Source organism: Lynx canadensis, chromosome B4 (genome assembly GCF_007474595.2).
Source record: "Lynx canadensis isolate LIC74 chromosome B4, mLynCan4.pri.v2, whole genome shotgun sequence".
Taxonomy (NCBI): domain Eukaryota; kingdom Metazoa; phylum Chordata; class Mammalia; order Carnivora; family Felidae; genus Lynx; species Lynx canadensis.
The window spans coordinates 124,049,510-124,073,808 of NC_044309.1; the positions used below are offsets into that span (position 1 = coordinate 124,049,510).

The 24,299-nt window shown below is 48.7% G+C and overlaps 1 protein-coding gene across 2 annotated transcripts in view; it reads left to right on the forward strand.

Moving 5' to 3' along the window:
• Positions 1-24,299, forward strand: part of CHST11 (carbohydrate sulfotransferase 11) — a 269,883-nt gene that overhangs the window by 107,013 nt on the left and 138,571 nt on the right. For both annotated transcript variants that reach the window (XM_030320420.1, XM_030320421.1), the window contains exon 2: positions 19,871-19,956. In XM_030320420.1, the coding sequence (XP_030176280.1) occupies positions 19,871-19,956 (86 nt within the window). The remainder of the gene's footprint in view (positions 1-19,870; positions 19,957-24,299) is intronic.

Below are 24,299 nucleotides of genomic sequence, written 5' to 3' on the forward strand. Positions count from 1 at the left end.
AGGTCAATTAGGTGGGACCTTACTTAACACTGCCTGTTTCGGAACGCCATGACTCTCAATTTCTTACTTTCAGTTTTATTTATATATTTTTCAAGAATTATTTTAATTCCAGTGTAGTTAACACGCAGTGTTGGATTCCTTTCAGGTGTATGACATAGCGATTCATTAGTTCCGTATATTCCCCAGTGCTCATCAAGATAAGTGTACTTTTAATCCCCTTTGCCTGTTTCATCTATCCCCACACCCACCCACCCTTCAGTTGGAGTTTTAAACCTTCTTGCCCCATAGACGTGTAGGTTTGGGATAAATTAAGAGAAGCCCGCATGGATATTCCGTGTGTCATGTAATCAGAGAGTGGCAGACCCAATATGTAACCGAGCCTTCCACGTCTACAGTGGGGCTGCAAGTGTGCCCCACAGGGATCTTCCTGGCAGCCTAGAGAACCTAATTCCTTTTGCCCTGTACTTGTCTCTTCTGCTTCTATGCTGTAGCTGGCCCCTGGAATGAGGAAGATTTTTTATCAAGAAATGGGTGCACTGGGGCGCCTGGGTGGCGCAGTCGGTTAAGCGTCCGACATCAGCCAGGTCACGATCTCGCGGTCCGTGAGTTCGAGCCCCGCGTCGGGCTCTGGGCTGATGTCTCGGAGCCTGGAGCCTGTTTCCGATTCTGTGTCTCCCTCTCTCTCTGCCCCTCCCCCGTTCATGCTCTGTCTCTCTCTGTCCCAAAAATAAATAAAAAACGTTGAAAAAAAAAATTTAAAAAGAAATGGGTGCACAGGGGCGCCCGGGTGGCTCAGTCGGTTGAGCATCCGACTCTGGTTCAGGTCATGATCTCACCGCTCGTGAGTTCAAGCCCGGCATCGGGCTCGCTGCTGTTGGCACAGAGCCTGCTTCGGATCCTTTGTCCCCCCCCCCGCCCCCCTTTCTGCTCCTCCTGTGCGCATGCTCTCTCTCTGAAAAATAAAGAAACATCAAAAAAAGAAAGAAAGAAGAAATGGGTGCTCAGCCCTCTGACGCTCCCTACGTCACTTGGAAGGAAGTGAGATTTTCGCATCTCTTACGGTGACATGCTTGCGTGAACAACTCAGAATTTTAGGTTCCAACATACCGGCGAATAAGCAAGTGAGGCCTTGAGTGTTGACATTGACTGAGATCAGAAACGAGTGAAAGGCAAAGGTTGCCTCCCCTGCTGTTTCTGGCCATCCCAGTTCTGTTCCGACTCTTCTCTCCGGCAAACCCTCACCCTTGACTTTGGACACCCAGGAAGGATTTCTCTATCAGCCTTTTCTGGGTCCAACCTTTTACAAACTGACATCCTCACCCTTCTGGACCTGGAGCCCTGATCCCAGGGATGTTGACCTTCTTTACCTTCTGCTGGAGGAATAACCTCAAACTTGCTCAGTTGGCAGATCATCTGGAAGTCATAGTGATATATTAATATTTTTCGCATTAATACTGTTGATATCTATACATGCATATCAATCTATATATCGTTCAAACATAACAGAGTTAACTGTTTAACAAGGTTTTATTGGAGAAGAAAATTAGGAAAATTCTACCCTGTTTTAGATGTTGTGGCTTTTCAAAATTTGAGGAAGCTGGTTATTATTTAAGTGGCAAAACATTGGAAAGTTACTAGGAACCATTGATCTAAAGGAACACTGGGTTTCCAGACTCAGCAAGATCTAGGGCAGTTATTTGGAGGAGGGTTGGGTCTTAGGACAGAGGGTCTTTCTTTTTTTCTTTAAAAAAATTTTTTTTAACGTTTATTCATTTTTGAGAGACAGAGCGCGAGCAGGGGAGGAGCAGAGAGAGAGGGAGACAACAGGATCCGAAGCAGGCTCTAGGCTCTGAGCTGTCAACACAGAGCCTGATATGGGGCTCGGACCTACGAACTATGAGATGGTGACCTGAGCCAAAACTGGTCGCTTAACTGACTAAGCCACCCAGGCACGCCTCCCCCCACCTTAAGAAAATCGCTTTTAAATGTTTGACAGAGGGTCTTTCTTGAAACTGCTGAAGACCCATCACCCCCGGTCTGCCCTGAGACCCACAGGGTGTGGTAGCTTCCACTGCCGTTCAGGGCACTGGGGCCAGTGTCCCTGGAGCTGTGATGCGTGGCTTGTGCATGCAGCTGGCTCCGGGGTCTTGTTATCCCCGAGCTGTCTGCCTCCACCCCAATGAGCCCTTGCTCTGGGTTCACCCTCAGAGAGAACAGGGCGTTTGATGCTGCCCGGCTTTGCCATTTGGACTTGGAGATATTTGTTTAGGCTTGGAAAACCAAGTATCAAACTTGCAGGAGACTGAGAGAGCAGAGAGAGGGAGGAAATAAAGAGGGAGAAAGAAGGAAAGAAAACGTGCTGGGGGGTGAGCTTGAAGTGGAGGTCTGGGGACGGGGGCCGGCGGACCCGTGAAGGGAGTCGGGGATGCTCCCCACCGTCACCCATCCTCGTCACCAACTGTTCTATCAAGTGGAGGAGGCTGCGACTGTGAGATGCATTGGGATTTCAGGGAACTTACAAACCATGCGGGTACTTTCCCTTGTGATTCTCATCAGGGAAGTTACAAACTTACAAACCACGTGGTACCTTCTCTTGCTCTTCTCTTACCGGTGAGAAGCCTGAGACACAGGGGAGCGAAGACACTGTTGCAGAAGGTCACTGGCTGGTTACTGGAGAAGCCAGGGTTAGAAGCAGGAGCTCTACCGCCCTTGGGGTTTACCCTTAGCCACTTTGCTCTACAAAGTCCCTGTTGCTGCTGCTGCTGCTGCTGTGTGTGTGTGTGTGTGTGTGTTTGAACAGTTTTAAGTTTACTTATTTTGAGACAGACAGAGAGCGTGCATGCGTGCCTGCACACGTAAGTGGGGGAGGCGCAGAGAACGAAGGAGAGAGAAAACCCCAAGCAGGCTCTGCACTGTCAGCGCAGAGCCCAGTGCCCAACCATGAGATCGTGCCCCAAGCCGAAATCAAGAGTCTGATGCTGAACCGACTGAGCCACCTGGTCGCCCGTTTGAACACTTCCATGTCATTGTTTTGACCTAGCTGAGTCAGACAGGTGTGTTTGACTCAGCTCCATTGCTGTTTCCTAAGTAATTTCAACCCCCATTTCCATCTTTTCACATTATTAACTCTTACTAGGGGATGGGCCCAGCGTTGTGAAACGCTGCTGCTTTCTGTGTGTTTCACGTCTGCTCTGCTCCCCTCCTCTCCTATATCAGGTAGATCTCCACTGATAACACTCAGAGATAATAAACATTTACCTGCTCTATCAGTCTGCAGAATCTCTCAGGTGCTATCTGTGTGACTCTGGCAAATAACCTGTTTGAATTTGTTTCTGTAAAATGGAAATGATAACACTTAACGTTTCAGGATGCTCCCAAGGAAGGGGAGGTTAAATAACATTTCCCCGAGTGCCCCGCATTCAGCATGGCATGTCGTCGGAACGCCACATACGTTCTGCTTAGTTTTGTCCCCCTCTCCTCTGGGTCACCCACGCGGTTGGTGGCAGCGAGCTCAGAACCAGAGCCCTTCCTGATACGCCTGGCCTCTTCTCGTCAGATCCTCCTGTAGCTCTAGACATTTGCAAACACCCTCTTACTGTTTTACGCGTTTTAATTTGCTTGCGTAAATAGGTCCTGCCTGGCTGACTTTGAGAAGAATTTTAATATCCACACTCACGCTGCGCACGTGTGCTGCCCCCCAAGAGGCCAACCTTCCTGTTCATCGTAGCAACAAGGATATTGTGCACAGCTTTCTTACTTTTTGGAGAAAAGTGGGATTCTGTCTCTCCATGTTGTCACAAAGCTTTATCCACCTATCTGTCTATTAAAGGACAAGAGAAGTCGCAAAATGCTAAATATTTCCCTAGGGAAAATCACCCCAGTAGCTTTGGGCCTCTCGCACCGTCCCCTGCCCCCCCCTCCCCCGCCGGGTTCATTGCCTTCTCGCTGCAGGTCTTTAGAGAGACTGTGGAGTGGGGTTCAGTCTTGCATCTTGGACTTGCCAGAAGGGAGGGAGGGAGGGAGGGAGGGAGATGGGGAACGTGGGCACGTTTAATAGGCCACAGCTGCAGTGGTCTTTCCTTCTGACCACATTTCAAGAAGAATAACATTTGAAGCAGAGCATGGCTGCCCCCAGAGCCTTTTCTACCCCCGCCCCCCGCCTCCCTCCACCCACTTGCGGATCTTCTCCAGCGCCTGCTTTTCTCCGCCCCACCCCTACACCACTTCTTGGTAACAGCAACTGAAGTTATACTTCAAGCAGCTCATAGTCCTGAGACCTGCAAGCATGAAGCACGCTCACTGTGTTCTTCGTCAAAGATCAGTCTCTCTTCATCGGTGGGAGAAATCCAACTCTTTGTTTAGAACTTTCCTGGCTTTCAGGAGCATCTGTAACATTTAGAGTTGATCTGGACCCGGCATTACGTTGATGTCATCACTGTTAAGTAAGAAAGATGATAAACAGCGTGGAAGAACGCGTTTTCGTGTTTATACGTTGTCGTTTATACGTATATATATTTATGTGGCTGAGATTCCGATCCTCATAATATTTTGAAATTGGCTGCTTTTACTTAAACCCCTTCTCCGTGTCTTCACGTTATTACTTTTAATAACAGGATCATTTCTGAGTAGTTAATACACTGTGATTTATTAATGATGTACTTTAAGTGAACTATGATTTATGAAATGATTGCTCTAGTCATGGGCATTTTTCAGTTGTTACAATTTCTGGCCATCGGAGGGGAAACATTATAGTAAGCATCTTGGTGCGTAACTTCTTTAGCTTCTGTCGGTGTCATTTCCCGAGAGGGAAATCGCTGGAGTCGAAGGCTATAAACATCTTCATGGCTCCAGTGACATAGTACGTGTGGGGATATTTTAAAAATTAGTATTAGCATCTTGTGCCAGAAAAATGTCAGGAGAACACAATACACATGAACAAGTTAAAAAGATAATTCCCATCCTTAACCCATGTAGACATATGAAAATGAAACTACGGGTTTGGGTAGCATGTGTTTTGTTGTGGGGGATAATCTCTTTCTAGCCATCTCTTGCTTCTGGAGGAGAGGTACACACGCCGTCTGTTCAACAACCCCCTTTCGGCAGCCCGCAGCTGCCTCACGCTCGTCTTGAGCAAATCCAGATTGGTTAGACCTCCACCGTAAGTCACCAACTCCCCTCGCCGATCTGTGAGATCATCTCGTGTCCACAGATGAATGTGTACGTATCATGTCTGTAACAGTGAGATTTCTGGGTGGAATAGAAGAGACTTTTGCAGTGCTGTCTTGGGGAACGGTTAGAAAGAGAAGGTATTACCAGACATCAGGAGTGGTACCTAATTCTGGCTTACTAAGCCCTTACGAAGGCCTGACGTGGATTACTTTATTTTGTCCTCACAACATTCCTACTAAGTAGGTACATTGTTAGCCCCATTTTACAGAGAGGTGACCGAGGCCGAGAGGTTGGAATACATTGTCAGGGTCATACAGGACCTGAGCCCGTGTGTATTCGTTTCCTAGGGCAGCCTTAACGACGTACCACAAGCCCTGGTGGCTTCAACAGCGGCAATCTGGTCCCTCGCAGTTCTAGGAGCTGCAAGTCTGAAAGCGAGGTGTTGGCAGGGCCGGAGGCTCTGGGGTAGAATCCTTCCTTGCCTCTTCCTGGCTTCTGGTGGCTCCCGTCAGTCCTTGGCGCTCCTTGGCTTGCCTGTAGTCGTGCCCCTCCACCCTCTGTCTCCATCTGTGCAGGATCTTCTCCATGTGTGTCTGTCTCTGTGTCCTCTCCTCTGTTAGGAGAACAGCAGCCATTGGATTTAGGGCCCACCCCAGTCCAGGATGACCTCATCTTTTTTTTTTTTTTTTAAACGTTTATTTATTATTGAAAGACAGAGACAGAGCATGAGCATGGGAAGGACAGAGAGAGAGGAGGAGACACATAATCCGAAGCAGGCTCCAGGCTCTGAGCTGTCAGCACAGAGCCCGACACGGGGCTCGAACTCACAAACCGTGAGATCATGACCTGGGCCAAAGTCCGACGCTTAACTGACTTAGCCACACAGGCACCCCAAGGATGACCTCATCTTAATTTAACTGATTATACGTGCTAAGACCGTATTTCCAAACAAGGTCCCATTCTGAGGTGTTCTAAGTGGGCATGAATTTCGGGGGGGGGCCCTATTCAATCCACAGCACCATAGTCTAGCCAGGACCCCTTTCCACCTTCTAGGACACGGTGGAGAAAAGGGAAAGAAAACAGAAGCCTGGGAATGCTCAAGTTTTGCTCAGGTGGCCTTGAGACAGACAAAGGATGGGCGACCGTCCCTGTGTGGCCAAGAGGGAACAGAGATTCGTACAAGAAGTAGGGTACCCGGCACAGGCCGACTGCATTTGAGCGAAATTACCCTGCACAGAGCTGAACAGCTTTCTGTACTTGAGGGGGGAGAGTGGATTTGGGGTTAATGCCCCGCCATGCTTGAGTGGCTTGCATAAAGGTTACCTGAAATATTTCCCTTCTCAAGCAGCCGCATTATTGCCTGTCTCTGAAGCTGCAGGGGAACCCCAGAGGCAGACATAAATGTCTCCAAGTCGTAAAATCAGACTTGGAGCACCAGCCACAGGGAAGAAAGGATTTTGGCATATTATCTGCATCGCTGCAAAATACATTTATAAGCATTCCAGGCAAACTGCAGGGGAGAGTATAGAAAGTCTCCAGCATGCAAGGAAGGGTAAATGAAAATTAGTAACTGAACAATGTCCGTAATTACTTCTTTAAGGTATAGAACATAATTAAGATGAGCTGTCCTGCCCGTGCTGTCTCTCTTGTTTTATTTAAGGGAACATAAAACATCATTTATAAGGGCTTTCCTAGGTGAACTGCCAATTTCAATTCCTTGAACTCTGTTTTTCCACAGGGTCTTATGTTTCTCAACAGTAAAATTTGTCCACTCCTGTCGGGTTTTCGGGAACGGAATGGGGCTGGAGGTTGGCTCTCCTTCACCCCAGACACTCAGATTCCCCACCTTCTGTTACTGGGAGGGTTTTCATGTCATTGAAAGTGACAGCTGTGTACAGAAAAAGCTTCTAGAAAAACAAGGCTGCAAGTCTAGGATGCTAGCCTTTAAGTTAAGAATCTGACTCTCCTCGGATGTGGAGAAAAAGGATCTCTTTTGCACGGCTGCTGGAAATGCAGACTGGTTCAGTTGCTCTGGAAAACAGTATGGAGGTTCCTCAAAAAATCAAAAAAAGAACTACCCTACGACCCAGCAATTGCACTACTAGGTATTTATCCAAGGGATACAGGTGTGCTGTTTTGAAGGGACACGTGTACCCCATGTTTATAGCAGCACTAATGACAATAGCCAAAGTATGGAAAGAGCCCAAATGTCCATCAATGGATGAATGGATAAAGATGTGGTATATATAGACAATGGAGTATTCCTCGGCAATCAAAAAGAATGAAATCTTGCCATTTGCAACCATGTGGTATTATGCTAACCGAAATTAGTCAGTCAGAGAAAGACAAGTATCATAGGACTTCACTCATATGAGGAGTTTAAGACACAGAACAGATGACCATAAGGGAAGGGAAGCAAAAATAATATAAAAACAGGGAGGGGGACAAAACATAAGAGACTCTTAAATATGGAGAACAGAGGGCTGCTGGAGGGGTTGTGGGGGGGGATGGGCTAAATGGGGAAGGGGCATTAAGGAATCTACTGAAATCATTGTTGCACTATAAGCTAACTAACTTGGATGTAAATTTAAAGACAAAAAAAAAAGAATCTGACTCTCCTTATAAGTCTGGTAAATTTTCACGGCTACATTCAGGGTAGCCTTTGATTAATATTTGATTCTTTAACAAGCTTAACCTGCTTTTCACATTTTAAATTGCATTTAAAATTTAATATATTTAATGTCTTCTTGGAGTACTTCAGTTGCCTGATTAACAAACAAGGACTTAGAGTACAGATCTAATACCTCAAATTTAGGAGTATGTTGACTAAATTAATATTTTTAAAAATGCCCCAAGAGTATGTGTAAACCAGATTTCAACTTAAAATCTCAAGTCTGGGGCGCCTGGGTGGCTCAGTCGGTTAAGCATCTGACTCTTGGTTTCAGGTCAGGTCATGATCTCACAGTTTCGTAAGTTCAAGCCCCACATCGGGCTCTGTGCTGGCGGTGCGGAGCCTGCTTGAGATACTCTGTCTCCCTCGCTCACTCTGTCTCTCTCTCTGTCTCAAAATAAATAAATAAATAAACTAAAAAAAAAAAAAAAACCTACAGATTTCTTAAAAAAAAAAATCTCAAGTCAAATGAATTATTCAACTAAACCTTTCATGCTGGGATTCCAAGGTAGATCTCCTACTCAAATAGGTTAAAATCTTGAAAATATTAATCTTCTGGATTTTCCTCATAAACATTTCTATACTTTTTTTTTTTTTAAAAATAGCCTTATTGAGATAGCATTGACGTACAAAATTCACCTAGTCTGAGTGTAGAATTCAGTGAAGTTTAGTATGTTTCCAGAGTTCTACAACCATCACCACAATCTAATTTGAGAATATTTCCGTTACCCTAAAGTGGAACCTTTAGGTTCATTTACCGTCGTTCGCCATCCCGCCCAGGCCTTAGGTGACCACTAGTCTACTTTCTGTATATTGTCCTGTTGAGGACATTTTCTGTATTTAATTTGAAATCATGCTGGGTTTTTAAGGAAACAGTCTTGCTCTCTCCATTTGGGGGGCATCTCCTCCAGCAGCTTTTTGGGGCACTGCCTCGGTGGTCTGGAATTTCTTCATGAGCGGGAGCTGGGCAGCCCAGCCTGTGAGTGGGGGGCTCTCGGAACCCATCACCCACATTCATCACTGAGGCCTGATTCAGATGCCTCTGTGCAGGAGCCAAATCCCAGCAGGTAGTTTCACGCCACTCCTCTTCCTTGCTGGGCTCCAAGACCTGGTTAAGGCGTGAGCTGACGGCAGACCTCCCTGCTGGGTTGGCTCATCAACCATGCTCCTGTGGCCACCTGCGGTCCCCACAGCGCCCGCTCGGAGGCCCCCAGCCAGCACGCTCCCCCAGAAGCCTCAGGGGCCCCTTTAGGTTCACACTTCATGTCTGAGCAGGATGTCTCAGGCACGCCCGTGTTTGGAACAGGCATTATTCCCAGCAGCCGAAAGGTGGGAACAACTCAAGTGTCCATTGACGGATGACTGGATATGTCAAAGGTGGTTTATGCACACAGTGAAATATTACCCAGCCTTAAAAAGGAGATTTTGACTTCTGCTACAATATGGGTGAACCTTGAAGACATTCTACTAAGTGAAATACTGTACGATTCCACTTGTGTGAAGTACTTAGAATTGTTAAATTCGGGGACAGGAAATAGAATAGTGGTTGCCAGGGGCTGGAAGGAGAGGGGGATGGGGAGTTGGTGTTTGATGGGTCCAGAGTTTCACTTTGGGATGAGAAAATAAAGTTCTGGAGACGGTTGGTGGTGACGGTTACACAGCCGTGTGAATGTACGTCATGCTACTTAACTGCACACCTAAAAACGCCTAAACTGGTAAATTTTCCGTTGTGTATATTTTAGCACAACTTAAAAACATTGGCAAAATCCCATTTGTGTTGTTCTGTGCCTCAAAGATGGTTTCCAGGGGCTCCCTCTTGACTACAGAGTCACATGAATGTTTTCCCAGTCTAGCCTCAAATCCTTTCTGGAAGGAGTTAGGTGTCAACAAGGAAATGAAGATGCCTCAGCCTCGCCAGCACGCCCTTTGCGGCGAGGCTCCACCCGGTCCTTGTAAGGACCTTCCCTGTGACACCCTGCACCCAGGCCCCTGAACTCACTGGCCCTGAACTCACATGGTGTTGTGAGTCCTTGTAAGGACCTTCCCTGTGACACCCTGCACCCAGGCCCCTGAACTCACTGGCCCCGGTTTCCCCCTCCTCTTCTCCAGATCGCCCCGCATGTGCACTGTCTGTATGTGCTGTGTCTCCAAAGCCTTCTGAGATCTGAATCCCTTGGGGGTGCTCATTCTCCTCTTCTCTTCCCAGACCCCTTTCTGGGGGAGCCTGATTCAGAGGGGCTGTGGAGATAGGCCTTCTTTACAAGTACCTCAAATGACTCTTAGTGGGCAGGTTTTGAAGACATAGGACTAGGGTAACTGTGTTTCAAAAATGGTCTCGTTTCTCATCTTTTGGGAAAAGAGCTCAAATTCAGTCATTCATGTGTTCATTCGTTCATTCATCCAGGCGCCGAAGTTAGGCACACTTTTAGGTAACTGAGGATATTGTGGTAGATAAGACAATCTGGGTCTCTCCTCTCAAGCTTTGAGTCTTGTGGTGGCAATGGGCAGTGGCCAATAAAGCATTTAAAATAAAAAGCCTTGGGGTGCCTGGGTGGCTCAGTCCATTAAGCGTCCGGCTCTTGATTTAGGCTCAGGTCACGATCTCATGGTAATGAGATCAAGCCCTGTGTCTGGATCTGTGCTGACAGTGTAGAGCCTGCTTGGGATTCTCTCTCTCTCTCTCTCTCTCTCTCTCTCTCCTCTCTCTCTCTCTCTCTTTCTCTCTCTCTCTCTGCCCCTCCCTGGTTCGTGCTCTCTCTGCCCCTCACAAAATAAATAAACTTAAAAAATAAAATAGGGGCACCTGGGTGGCTCAGTCAGTTAAGCGTCCAACTCTTGGTTTTGGCTCAGGTCACATGATCTCATGGTGTTGTGAGTTCCAGCCCCGCATCAAGCTCTGCCCTTGCAGCACCGAGCCTGCCTGGGATTGTCTCCTCGCTCTCTGCCCCTCCCCCCACTCGCACTGTCTCTGTCTCTCTCAAAATAAATAAAAATAAATACTGTTTTATTAAAAAAAAAAAAAAGTCAAAAGACAATAGGTGCCTTGAAGAAGGATAAAAAACAAACCAGAGGGGAGACCGTGAGAAAAAAGAGACAGACTGTGTTAGGTAGTGTGGTGGCAGGTGGGGGGCTCTCCGGGGAGCTGATAACGTGAGTAAGACCAGAGGGAAGGATATTACAGGTGAGGGAACAGCGAGCGCACAGGGCCTAATGAGTTGGCACAAGTACTAAAAAAAATAGAAGAGAATAGAAAATACCAGTTCATCACATGGAAGCTGGGGCAAAAGGACAGGAGACAGAAGGTCTCTAGCTTTGTGACCTTGAACGAATCACTTATGCTCCTGGACGCCCATTTCTCCACCTGTGGAATGGGGCTGTGGACGGGGTGGGTTCCGCTGGATTGGGGTTTCTTAACGTTTCAGTGCCTGGCACCTCCTCTCCTCACCTCTTCCATGCTGTCTTGGGGTGGGCTACGTAAACACTACTGTCCAGAAAGATCTTTTTTAAAAAAATTTTTTTTAAATGCTTATTCATTTTTGAGAGACAGAGCATGAGCAGGGAAGGGGCAGAGAGAGAGGGAGACGCAGGATCTGAAGCAGGCTCCAGGCTCTGAGCTGTCGGCACAGAGCCCGATGCAGGGCTCGAACCCACGAGCCGTGCGATCGTGGCCTGAGCTGAAGTCGGGCGCTTAACCGACTGAGCCCCCCAGGCGCCCCAGAAAGATCATTTTTGAGAGTTGCATCCTGCCATTTGTCTTGCTTACTCGGAATCAAATTTGAGGGTACTTTTCTCCAACCGTATTTACCCCCTCCCTTTGCTTGTGTGGAAGCCATTGAGCCAGATGGCCTCCAAAGGCTCTTCTTGTCCAAGATGCGCCTGATTCTGCATTAACCTGTCTGGTACAGCTGGTTTGCACTTGGGCAGGGACTCTGTGCTTTTTGGAAGTGGGCACAACGCTCTGCTCTGGGGAAAATTTTGCAGATGGGCCAGAATCACCCAAAAGAGGGCGTGCGTTGAGTGCAGTGGCCCTCGGTTTTGGTCAGTATGTTTGATGGCTCAGTCCTTTCCCTGGCAGGTCAATGTTGTAGGGTATATGGTATGTTCTTCAGAGCTGAGTATGTCCGTGGAAGGTTTGTGTGATGGTAAATCTCCTGGCTCCCAGATGAAGCTGTGACTTTTCTCTTCCAGAGTTATATGGAATGCTTTCACCTAATTCTTGGATTTATACCCTTGACCTCCATCTGCCAAAAGTTTAATTCACTTTGGTTCTGCCAACACCTCCACAGGCTGGGCATCAGGAGGTCTGTGGAGCTTACGGTAGGGAAAGGAGACCGACGTGGGAATTAGCTATCATAAGCGTTCTGATGATTTCCAAATCAAATAAAACCCAAATCCGTCAGTGTTCTTTAGTGGTTGCTAGTGGGGTCTCCAACGAGGAAAAACAGATCTGAAATGGTATTCCATGGCTCTGGGTTATTGCAGGGACTGTGAGAAGGTGGGTAAAGGAAGTTGGAAAACTGAAGTTTGGTAATAGAGCATTAATGTTAGCTCAGGTCGAACCCCCGTGTCCTGGGGCTTCCGCCTGTGTTTGGGGACTCCTGAAAAGCTGCCTACAAATACAAGCGTGCTGAATGTTTTGTAAAACCCCCGAAGCCTGGTTGGTTGGAGGGCCCTGGGTCAATATTCAGGGTTGTCTTTTTCTTGGCCTCCTCCAGCTCCAGCCTCTACAAGCTCTAATAAGGCTCATTTCACAGGAGTGGGGGAGATGCTACAGATGTGCGTGCATAGAATGGATGGTTTGAATCCCAGTTCTGCTGCTCACAAAGCTGCGCCATCGGGTGAATTCTTCCACCCCTCCAAGCCTCAGTTTGTCTTTGACATGGGTGTGATACCACTGCCCTCCAGGGTAGTGGTGAGGAGTAGAGGTGAGACGGTAATAAAGGCTAGCTCTCCTGAGTGCTTGTAGAACTCGCTGACGGCACACCCCAGTTCCACTGGAACGGATCGTACTAATTTTGCCTTGTGTTTTTGTTTGTTTTAGTTCCTTTAACGAAGAAAGCCAAATAACTAAATACTTTTGAGGATGCATGTCAGCTAACACACTTTGAACTTCTCTTTGTTCTTCTGCTGGTAGTAAGCGGCCTGGCCTGGTGCCCTTTAACAGAAAGTGTCTTTGGTTAAACCCTCAGATTACTTGACCTGTTGTTTTAGCTCATTCATTTGATGCAAATGTGCTGAGTACCTAGTTGGGCAGAGGGCATGGGGAGGGGGGCCAATGAGAGGACCACGGGGCTGGGCTGCCAGGGACTCAGAGGTGAGGGATGAGCTGGCCGAGGGTAGGGCAGGCCTGGCTCTTCTTTTCCAGCCCTGCAGTGGGAACGTTGGCTCTCCTGTCCCCTGACTGGGCCACGCTTTCTCCTCTGAAAATGAGGGGGAGTGGTCAGAACGCCTCGACTCCAGACACGAGTTTTGATTCTTAATTCTTTGGCAGGAGCAAACGGGGAACGCAAAAACCTGAGCCCATCTGGACTTGCGAAATGTGTTGAACACACACTGCATCCAGAGAGCCTCAGATTCCTTGAGATAAAACGAAATCTCCCAGAGATAGAAATTCCTGAGTGTTTGAGACAAGTTTGATGTGTTAGCTACAGACGCCGTGTTTGTGAGGACTTACGTACCTCTGTTTCCTTCTCAGCTTTATGGGAACTACTTGGGATTGAGCCAGTTCTAAGCCAGTCTGTGATGTCCAAGAATCCTGGGAGCTTTAGTAGCTTATCCTGCTCCTCCCCACCCTTCCCCTTTGTTTTCTTTTCTCTTCCTCTTTCCTCTGGTCCTAAAATTCCTTCCAGAAATCTGGGCAGAACAACTCATTCGGGTTCTGATGTTAGTGCATGAGTCAAAGCGGGTTTTTTTTTTTTTCTTCCTTCCTTCTTCGTGCTTTAAAAGGAGAGTGGTGGTCCAAAGGAGATGCTGAACTCTAGAAGAATTTGAGTGCTCCCGGAAGGCCAGGTTCACGGGTGCTTCTGGGAGAGGGTTGGGTTCCTTCCACTCTGATTCCCTCCCTGTGGCATTTCAGGCCCTGGGTCACTGTGACAAGAGGGCTTTGTTCCGGCAACTGGCGGTGTGGCCCGTGCCCCGCCCCCCCAGGGCTTCCATATCAGAGTTTGATTTTTTTTTTTTTGGTGGGGGGTTCCGATTTTTGTATTATTAATTATTCTTTGTAGATGGTATTTCTTCATTTGAGAAACCTCTTCGCTTCAACTAGAAGGCCAGGCTTTGGTGGTGGGTTGTAAACTGGGCAGAAATTGATAAGAAATAGATCTCAAAGCCGGGTGTTGCTTTTTCCTTCCCAAACCCTTCTGGGCCTACACTTTCCTCTCCTCCTTTTCTGTTACTGCGTGGCTGCCCTCTGGGCCCCCTCTGTCTATACCTCCTGCCCCTTCCACCTGACCGCCCCACCCCCAGCACCTCTCTAGGGCTCATTTAACCCGAGGTTCTCCAGGGAGTCTTCCCATTGCCCTGTGCTTAGATGTCAGGAATTTAGAGACCACCTGGTTTTACCTCTGCATCTCACCAAGGAGAAATCTGAGTGTCCGGGGGGGGGGGGGGGGGGGGACTTGGTTCCAAGTGAGGCTCTTGTTTGGTGGCAAAGAGAGCCAGCTGTAGGATCCAGGCCTGTGACTTTTCACATGGATACTACGGACCAGGCTACTTTATATTTTCCTTTAATTTCCAAAACCATCCTAGGATGTAGGCACTATTACTGCTGTCTAGTTGCGTTTCGGAGATTAAGAAGTTGACTGAAGGGAGTGTGATGAGCATCTACTCTTGATTTTGGCTCAGGCCATGATCCCAGAGTCGTGGGATCGAGCCCCGTATCCAGGTCAGCACCGAGCGTGGAGCCTGCTTAAGATTCTTTCTTTCTCTCTCTCTCTCTCTCCCTCTCTCCCTCCCTGTCTCTCCCTCTCTTTCCCTCTCTCTCTCTCTCCCCCTCTTCCTTTCCCTCTCCCTCTCCCTCTCCCCCTCCACCCCCCACTCATGCTGTACCTCTCTCTCTAAAATAACAATAATAAAAAGAAATTGACCGAAGGCCCGAAGGCTGGTTAATAGTGAAACCAGGATTTGAATCTAAAGGGTGCTACTCGGTGCCTGTGACTCTCTTGGTTTCAGCCTGGAGAAAGTCCGGAGCTCCAGGAATCTCCTCAGTCCCAGGCAGGTCAGGATGGTCGCTCACTGTAGCTCCAGCCTGGTGACCTCCACAGAGAGGGGGAGAGCTGTGACGTAGTGGCCTTTTGGGGCAGGCTGTGGGTCCTGCCGTTACAAAGCAGATGGCCTGTCTTTATATAAAAATGGCTTCCTCCGAGATTACTGGGGGTCATTCTCGCTTCTCCCAGCTTGATGCCCTTGACCTAGACACGCCCCCATTCCAGCGTCGCTTTGACGGATGGCCCGGACGGTACTCACTCAGGCACAGCATGATTTTGTGCATTTGGGGAAGACACGTCTGTAACCGCATTGCTGCACCCTCAGAGCGTGGTGTAGGTGAGGGATCGTGCTCAGGCTGTGAGCAAAACCAGCTTTTGGAGAGCGAAGTCAGTTGGGTGTTGGAGCTGGTTTGTCCGCGGGAGGGGAGTGGAGGCCTGTGTGGATCTGGGTGATTTAGTACGAAGCGCCTCACTTTGGACGTTGGCGGGAGGGAGAGCACAGATTCTGCGGTGACGGCTCCAAGGGTGCGGGCGTGGTCTGCCGTCTTGAGGGACAGCATGGCACAGTGGTAAAGACCACCATTTCTGGAAGCAGGCCTGGGTTTGAATTTGCCATTTGTTGTGCCATTTGCTGGCTGTGTGATCTTGGGCAAGTTACTTAACCTCTCTGGGCTTCAGTTGCCTCAACTGTAAAATGGGAATGAATATTATTATCATTCGTTATTTCTAACTTCTGGGGTTTTTATGAGAAGTCCATGAAGCAATGTGAGAAAAAGCCTTAGCGTGGTGTCAGGCATCAGGCACGTGACAAATTCTCAATAAATAGTAATTGTCATGATTATTATTATTAACTCTTGCTGTATTTTATGAGACCTGACTTCCGGCCCTGGGTCTGCTGCTAGCTACCCTGGGGAGGTGAGGCAAGTGTATCAACTCCGACTGTTTTTCTGTAAACTGATGGGGTTTGACTCTAATCCCCGGGCATCCCACCTATCTCCAGTTTTCTGAAATGGATCAAAAATGAGTTCCCACCCAGGGCCCCACAGCCTTTCGGTTTGATGTCATCCGACTGGAATTAACAATCCAGCAGCTCCTTTCCACTCCCCAGACACAGGCAAGGTCAGGGAATGGATGAGGCGGGCTCTGTTCCTTTGTTGTGAGCCAACTTTCTGTCACCTGCTGTCACTTTACTGTGAGTGGAGTGTCCACTTGAGAACAACGTGCTCTTCATCAGAGTAAAATAAACACGGGAGCTTGATTCTGATTTTAGCTTCATTTATGTATCTTGGACTACGTCCTGGGTCCAAGAAATTGTGCCGTAAATTAAACCAATTAGATTCTTACAAAACAGTTTTGCATTTCGTTCATTAGAGTTTAGAAAGGAAAAAAAGCAAGTGTTGTAGCTAAATAAAACTTGTGGTGGTGGGTGGGTGGCGGAAGGCCACTGTTAAATGTCCTCGGGGACTCCTTTCTTAGGGCTTTTGATCACTAGACCTTTTATTTAAAAAAAAAAAAATGCTGATGCCACTGGTGGTTTCTTCCTTGTGGAGCAGAAAAAGCCTGTCCGGTGCTTATAAAGGAAGCCTTACGGGGCACCTGGGTGGCTCAGGCGGTTACGCGTCTCGATTTCAGCTCCGGTCACGGTCTCACAGTCGTGGGATCTGGGATTGAGCCCCGCCTCGGGCTCTGCACTGACAGCACAGAGCCTGCTTGGGATTCTCTCTCTCTGCCCCTCCCCTGCTCTTTCTCTCTCTCTCTCTCAAAATAAATCAATATTTTTTAAAAGGAAGCCTTTAATCCTAGCTCATTTATAAGCTTTTTTGAGTACCTACTGTGTGCCAAGCACCGGGGAAAAATGTGAATGAGGTGGAGAGGGTCTCTACCCCCGTGCCCATGCCTGGCATATCACACGTAGGTGCTTGAGAAAAGTGTGTTGGATGAATGGAGTGTACTAATAACTGTTAGTTAATAGTCTGGCCCTCATATCACATCACCGCAATGACTCCTGTAACACCAGATTACATTTTAGATTGCCTGTCCCAGAAGTGGCCAGCCAACCCAGTCTTGGGCCAGGTCAGGAGGAAACTTGGCACTTGACCATAAGCCCAGCATGGCAGCAGCTGAGAGCATGGGCTGCCTGTGTCAGAAGCCAGTCTTCACCTCTTCCTAGTCACAAGACCTGGGCAAGTTACCTACCCCTGCCTCAGTTACTCCTATCCATAAAATGGGGACAGCGGTGGTACCCACCCTGTGAGACTTCTGTGCAGATTTATGTGTGAACTGCTTGGCACACCGTGAGGGTTCTCTAAACTGTGGCTGCCACCATCCGTGAGCGTCAGTCGCTCAGCCTTCTCTGATGCCACTTTTCCTAAGACACACGTGGGATACACATACTTACCACTTGTTTGCCTAATTGCCAACCCTTCCTTTGTGTCCCAGGCACGCAGTAGGTCCCCACTGCTATCATTTGGATGTGAAGAGCCTAGCAGTCAGGTTTGAGTCTTGGCAGGGCAACTTTCCGCCTCCATGGTCTTGACCTTGGTCAAGTTGCTGAAGTCAAGAGAGGCTCAGGGAGGTTAGTACTTCCTTCTCTGTGGGAAGGATTACCCTTAACCAAGTGCCTAGCACACAATGAGCACTCACTCCATAAATAGTGAGGCTGTTGTCATTCGCACAAAAGGCACACAAAGCCCCTTTGGCTTTTGTGGCCTGGCGTGCCAAAGCCAAAGCTGATTCACGGGGCGTCCAACGAAGCCCGCACGGCCAGGGCTGGAGGAGGCCCCGAGGACAGACGGCCTTGGGAAAGGGCCCGTGTTGCGGGCCCCACACGGTCAAAGCGTTTTAAAGGCCTTGTATTAGAAAAATAAACCAATTAAATAATACTGCCCCCCATAAAAGCTGACTTTTAATGGACTCCACGGTGGGGTTCTCACCGCGGCGGTCTGCAGCCCCAGTCTCGGTGAGCCTGTCTGCCGCCATGGGGAGAGTTTAATCTCGCACGGCGTGAGCATAATTTTACAAGTTTTATGGCTGTTTTTTCTCTTCCAAAGTGTTGCTATGTCATTGTGCACCGAGGGCAACTTGCGTGCATTTAACAGTTTACCTCGTTTGGGGTGGAAATGAAAAATGAAGCAATAAATTAAAGAAAAACACAACGTGGATTTTTTTTCCCCCTTCTTGTCGAGGCAGCCGTGGAGGAACAAAGAGGCAGTGTTTGCCCCGCACAGCCCAGTCAAATCCTAACAGCTTTTATGTATGGACACTGGCCCGCAGATCGCTTCCCCGGAGAGGGCCGTGGGGCTCGGGGAGCGTTGGGGGGCTGGTTCCGCCGCCCCCAGCGATACCTGGGACCTTTCTCCAGGGCAGAGGTCAGCAAACTGCAGCCCGCGGGCCGGAGCCAGCCCAGCGCCTGTTTCTGAGACACGGTTGAAAAAAACATCAAAAGAAGAATAATACTTCCTGACACGTGAAAATTACCCGGAATTCAGGCTTCGGCCTCCATAAAGGGAGGGGCGTTGACACGCAGCCACGCCCGCCCGTTGTGAGGCGCTGCCTGCCCTTTACGGGAAGAGTTTGCTGACCCCGCTCTAGGAAGGGGGTAAAGGAGAAGGGGACAGAAAATGCAGCTTCCGGTTTCCTGGAGTCGATGGTTTGCGCTGAGGGTGTCCACGTGGCTCAAAGTCCAAGAGGTGCCTGAGAAAGAGTGGATTCACCTGGAGAACTCCCAGAAGTAATCGGCTACCCATCCAGTCTGTCTGCTCCGGGGAACAAAATGCAGCCCACTTCGCTGCTGCACACAGCGGTGACTTCTTTAGGCTTGTGGATGGGTCCGCTTTCCTGGTCCTTCCCATGCCCCAGCCATGTCGTTCCACAAAGAAAATTGCCTCCTGCAGGAGAAGAAAACGGTCGTTCGCTCATTCATTCGTTCCTCCCTCCCCCACGCCGCCCTCCCTTCAACAAATAATTATCGACAGGTGACTAGGTGTCAGACTCTGCGAGAGACTGCCCGGAACAGGAAGAATGAAAAAAGAAAGTTCTTTTCCCCTGAAAATTAGTTCTTGGGGCAGGCGCCTGGCTGGCTCAGTCGGCGGAGCGCGTGACTCTTGACCTCGGGGTTGGGAGTTTGAGCCCCACGTTCGTGTAGAGGTTACTTAAGAATGAAATCTTAAAAAGAAATAGGTCGTGGTGTCCTCAGTGCCATTGGTTTTTGAGGAGTTCTTTTAATTCTGCCTCTTTGATTAATTTTAAGTTCCACCTCTGTTTAGAACCATAAACCCGTGTCCTTTCTTCCTCGACCTGCTACTTTCATTAAAAATAACCGAATTTACAAGAGGCTTTGGGGTGACCGGGCGTCTGACTTAGCCCGCGGGAAGAGCCCTCCGGGGGAAGGCGCTGCAGCCTGCGCAGGAGACCATGGCCAGGTGCTCGGGGACCAGGAATTAGAGGCTGTAATGGATCATTGAGGGAGAAGGCTGTGGAATTTGAAATCCACCAAGCCTGGTGCTGCTGGCTGGAACTGTCTTGTAACAACTTTATGCTGCCTTTTGTAAGTTGCTTCATTACACTGAGTTTTAGAGGCCTGTCCTCTTTTCTTAAAAACTTGCCGGGAAGAAATGTTGAGCATTATTTATGTCCTCTGGGTGTGGAGAGATGCCTGAATACTGGGGCAGACATGCCTTTGGATAAAGGAACAACAGCTTTGCCAGAAACTGGCTCTCTGTCTTCCTTTCCTACCTGCTGCTTCTTCCCCCACCTCTGTGCCTTTTTCTTTGTCAAACAAGCCTTTGTTGCTCATTTCTGATGAGCCTTCACTTTCTTTCCTCAGTCATGCGGAGGAACCCCTTTGGTGTGGACATCTGCTGCCGTAAGGGGTCTCGAAGCCCCCTGCAGGAGCTCTACAACCCAACCCAGGTAAGCCCTGGAAACTTTCTCGCTTGTTCGATTTGGTCTCCGTGTGTCGATCTCTGGAGGGGAGGTGGCGAGAGGGGGAGGGAGAACGATAAACTTCAAAATTTGGTTCTTGAGGGATTTGAAACTTCCTTCTACTGCCTGGCATTTTAGCTTCGGTGGTTGCTTTCTTGGTCACCCTTTCTCTGTATAATGGCTCTGAAGTTCTAGCAAGAAGGATTAAGAATTCCAGAAATGCCCTGGTGTAGTGCTGGACTGAGCTTTCAGACAGACCTGCTCAGGTTAGAAATTCTCCACAGTCACAGGTGCCAGCGACGGGACTCTGAAACTGTAGAGCCGCAGGGGCTGGGCAGTCTCTCCCTTAGCACCCCCAAAGAAAGTTCACGTGTGGATGAACCTGCCACCCTGCTCCCACGCCAGTTTATTAAAGTCCAAGATGCCCCCAAGAATTCCACCTCACTGCACCAGTTTACCAAGATTCAATTTTATGGGGGTGCTTTTTGTTAAGTCACCTCATGATAAATTGAGTTTGATCATGAAGAGTTTTTCTGTGAGCAAAATAAGCTCCACGCCAGGAAACGTGTCTCGTGGAAAGCTAGGAGCAAAGGGAGGAGGTCTGGTCGCCATGGCGATGGCCTCCGTGGTGTGTGGGTCTTGATGTGGAGACCATAAGGCTGGTTCTCTTTTGGGAACGTTAATTAGCATTGATGCCAGGAAATAGTAAACAACTAGTGGCCTATGATCTGACCTTTGATTGCTGTTAAAAAAGAAAAAAAATGCACTGCTTTAGCCATAGCCTCTGTGCTTTATTTTGCATCAAATTCTTAATTCAGTATTTCTGTGGACTAAGGTGCTTGGTAGAGGAAGATAATACCTGGGCCTCAAAGGTACTGAAGTCCCTGAAGTCTCGCAAAGGGCACTTTGTGATCCCACACATCTTCCTTGTCTCTCACTTGCACTCCCTTCTGGAAAAATGGACTCCCGAGTTTGTACATCACGGGTGGCCTAACCAGGTGAATTCACTCCCCCGTCAGCCCCGCTGCTTTGGGGTTCTACTATGACGAGGCTGGATTAGCTAGGTCATTGCAAACTCAGATTGCCTGAGGCTTCCTTAATGGGTTCTCTGGTGACTTAGCAGGGAATTTGATATTTGGGTTTTGTTTGGTGCCCAGATAATCTGATTATTATAGGCAAGTCTCCTGGCACGTTCACACACCTGTCCTTAGGAAGAGGTGGAATCGGCCTCGACAAAGGATAGGAATTCTGGAAATCCATGTTGAAAACAGCACATGCTGCTGAGATGCAGACCGTTCCTATCTTTTTGTCGACAGGCTCTGTTCTCAGATCCTTTTCCCTTTCAAAATACAACCGCTGAAGCACCGCTGTGTTCCTGAGGAAATTTCTATGGGCAGCATATGGTGTCGTGGGAAGAGCTTATTTCTGAAGCAGACACCCCTCTGGACAGGAAGCGCGTGGACCGGGTTTAGGCTGTGTCCTGTTGTATCCCCAGCCCCTAACACAGGGCCTGACCTATAGCATGTGCCCCCAAATATCTGCGATTGAGAAAATCAAAGTCTAGGTTCAAATCCCTACCTCACCTCCAACTGGTTGTGCAACTCGAGTACGTGATGAGTCCATTTCTCTGGAATGTTGGGAGGCCAAAATAACCCTGCTGTGTCAGGGGCTGTGTAAACATCATTCATCATTATCCTGGTCGTGAGGGTGGTTTCCATACTGGAAGCCTTGACTTCAGAGTCAGACGTGGGTCCAAAGCCTGGTTTCTTCATTTCCTAGCTACGTGAGTGTGGGCAAGACAGTTGGCCCCTCTGAAGTTGCTTTCCCTCGTTTATAACATGGTGCTAAGAGTACCTGCCTTGCAGGTTTGCATGAGAGGATGTATTTTGCTCTGTGCCTCCTGTGGAGTTTGTTCCTTCCTGGATTCATTCACTCGTTCCCTCATTCATTTCTTCGCCCACCATTGTAAGTGCCAGGTGCTGGGCACAAAACGGTGAGCTGGGCATATATGGTTAGCCTTCCATAGCTGGTTCCTCTAGTTACCCCAGGGTTGGCTCGAGTTGACTGGAACAGGAGACCCTGCTTAGTCCCTTGGTCAACCCACCAAAGGAGAGATAACCTTCCTGGGTGGAAGTCATCTCTTCCTTCTGGAGGTGTTTTGAGTATTGTCTGGGTGAGAAGCTCATTTAGCGGTAGCCTAGGGCCTGGGAGGGAAGATGGGGCTGGAGAGGCCGCCCTGGGAACCATGCTCGAGGCTGGAGGTGGGTGAGTCACCTCCAGCAGGAATGTCGTGGGCAAGCTGTCTGGCCCCCTTCTCTGACAACCAGGAAAATGTCCCTGCAGGAAGATCTCCCCGTTTCCTCGGGATGTTACCCGGGATGTTTTTTCTTAGGCTGGTTTCCTTTACAAGCTCCAATTATGTTCCATTCCCACGCAAATACAGTCAGGGGCGCTTCTCGGAGACACTGTCTTGTTGATCCTTTGGGCTGCTGTGGGCGGGGCGTTGAGAGGAGGGAGCAGGCGCCCCTGATGAGGTTAGTTCCGTGTCCACAAGACATTTACAAACTTTGCACCCGATTGGGCGTGGTCGTGGCTTCTTGCGTTTCCCTACCAGTCAAGCTGTTGAGGCCGCTAAGCCTGGACTGATATTATCACGGAGGCAGATGACAAACCCTGAAGTTGCTAGAAACCAAACTGCTCCTGGAGATGCCTTTTCCCCCGTTTTATGCCTCCTAGTTATTTGGGTTTGCTAGATGATGGTGAAAACAGGAACCATTCATTGTAGATGGGAAACCAGGGTTGTAGTAAGAAGGCAGCATCTTAGTTACATGTATCGCTGCTGTGGACCAGATGGTATCTAGATGCTTATCAACATCTCATCGAATGTTCATAATAAACCCCAAACTAGGCATAACACCTCCATTTCACGTATGGGAGAGCTGAGGCCAAGAAGGTTCTACAACTCGCATAGGGTCACAGCTAGCAAGAAGCCGAGTAAAGATTTAAACCCAGGATGAAGTACAAATCCATTTATCTCCACGCTCCAGTCACTGTCGCCAGCAAAGTTCCCTTGGCAGGAATTGCCCCATCTCCCCTCTAAAACCACAGCAGGATCACACCCAGATTTTTATGGGACAAAGACTTAAAGGCACCCTTGGGAAAATTGGCCATCATCTGATTTGTCGTGTCCAGGGTTTTCTTATTTTAGTGCCTCCCAAATCCCTAACCGTTAAAACAACAATTGGTTAAAAAAAAAAAGTTGATATTCTTAGCAAAACTGCACTCTGATGTCTTATAATTTTCCTGGTCTGTGCTGTCTCCCTGGCCCCAAAATAAAATGTAATTGCTGATCAGATCAGCTGGCGTGAAGTCACTGAAAGTTCAGGAGTTGCCAACTGCATATTTGTGGGCCGAGCACATCTGTGGGCCGGCCCGGCTCAGCTCACATCGCAGGGCAGAGCTAAGTTGTCAGCCATTAATAGGGCATAATTGCCCCCAAATGCCAGCGGGAGCGAGACAGCCTGTCCCTTCTGCCTCGCCCACCTCCTGGTCCTCTCGCGGGCTCCCTGAGATGTTCACAGCAGCACTCATGTGGTTCGGCCCTGCCCTGCCCGGTGCTTTCTTTAGCCTTTATCCTCGCTCTGTGATTACCACGTTCCAAGAAGACAGATGCGCAGCCCAGGGGCTGACCAGGAATTCGTAAACACAGAGTCTAGAAGGCTTGCAGGAATGCACCGGATGCAACTGTCTGCGGGCATTCCTAAGGCTGTGTGAGGGCCAGTCCGTGTGTGAGGGATCCAGTTGGGTTCTGGGTGAACTGCTTGAGGAATAAAAGATCTAACAGGAAGAGGGGGAAAAAGGCTTCCGGGGATGCCAAGCGTTGGCAAGATCCCTGAGGCCACTCCTGAGTTCTATGTTGTTTGATGGCCCCTTGTGCGTCCAGTCTTCAGTGTGCTAAAGTGACTTTACCTCTCTATAAGGTAGGCTCCAGGACAAAGGATGGAAAGAGGGAGAGAAGGCGGGAGGGGAGGGAGAAAGGAAGAAAAGTTACTATTCATTGAAAGTATCATCTGCGTTCACTATACTGCACTACGCTATTCGAGGCATTTCCATACATATCTCATTGTTTCTAGGTTGAACCCCATTTTTCAGATAAGTTAACTGAGGTTCAGTTGACTGAGCAATTTGCCAAGGTCACAAAGCCCCTAAATATGGTAGAGCCAGGCCCATCTGACCTAGCGAGATTGTGGGAGGATGAGAGCCTCTCACGTTCTCTTTTCCAGGTGGAAAAAATGCCTCCTTGAGGTTCTCTTTCTTAGTGACCCAAGCTG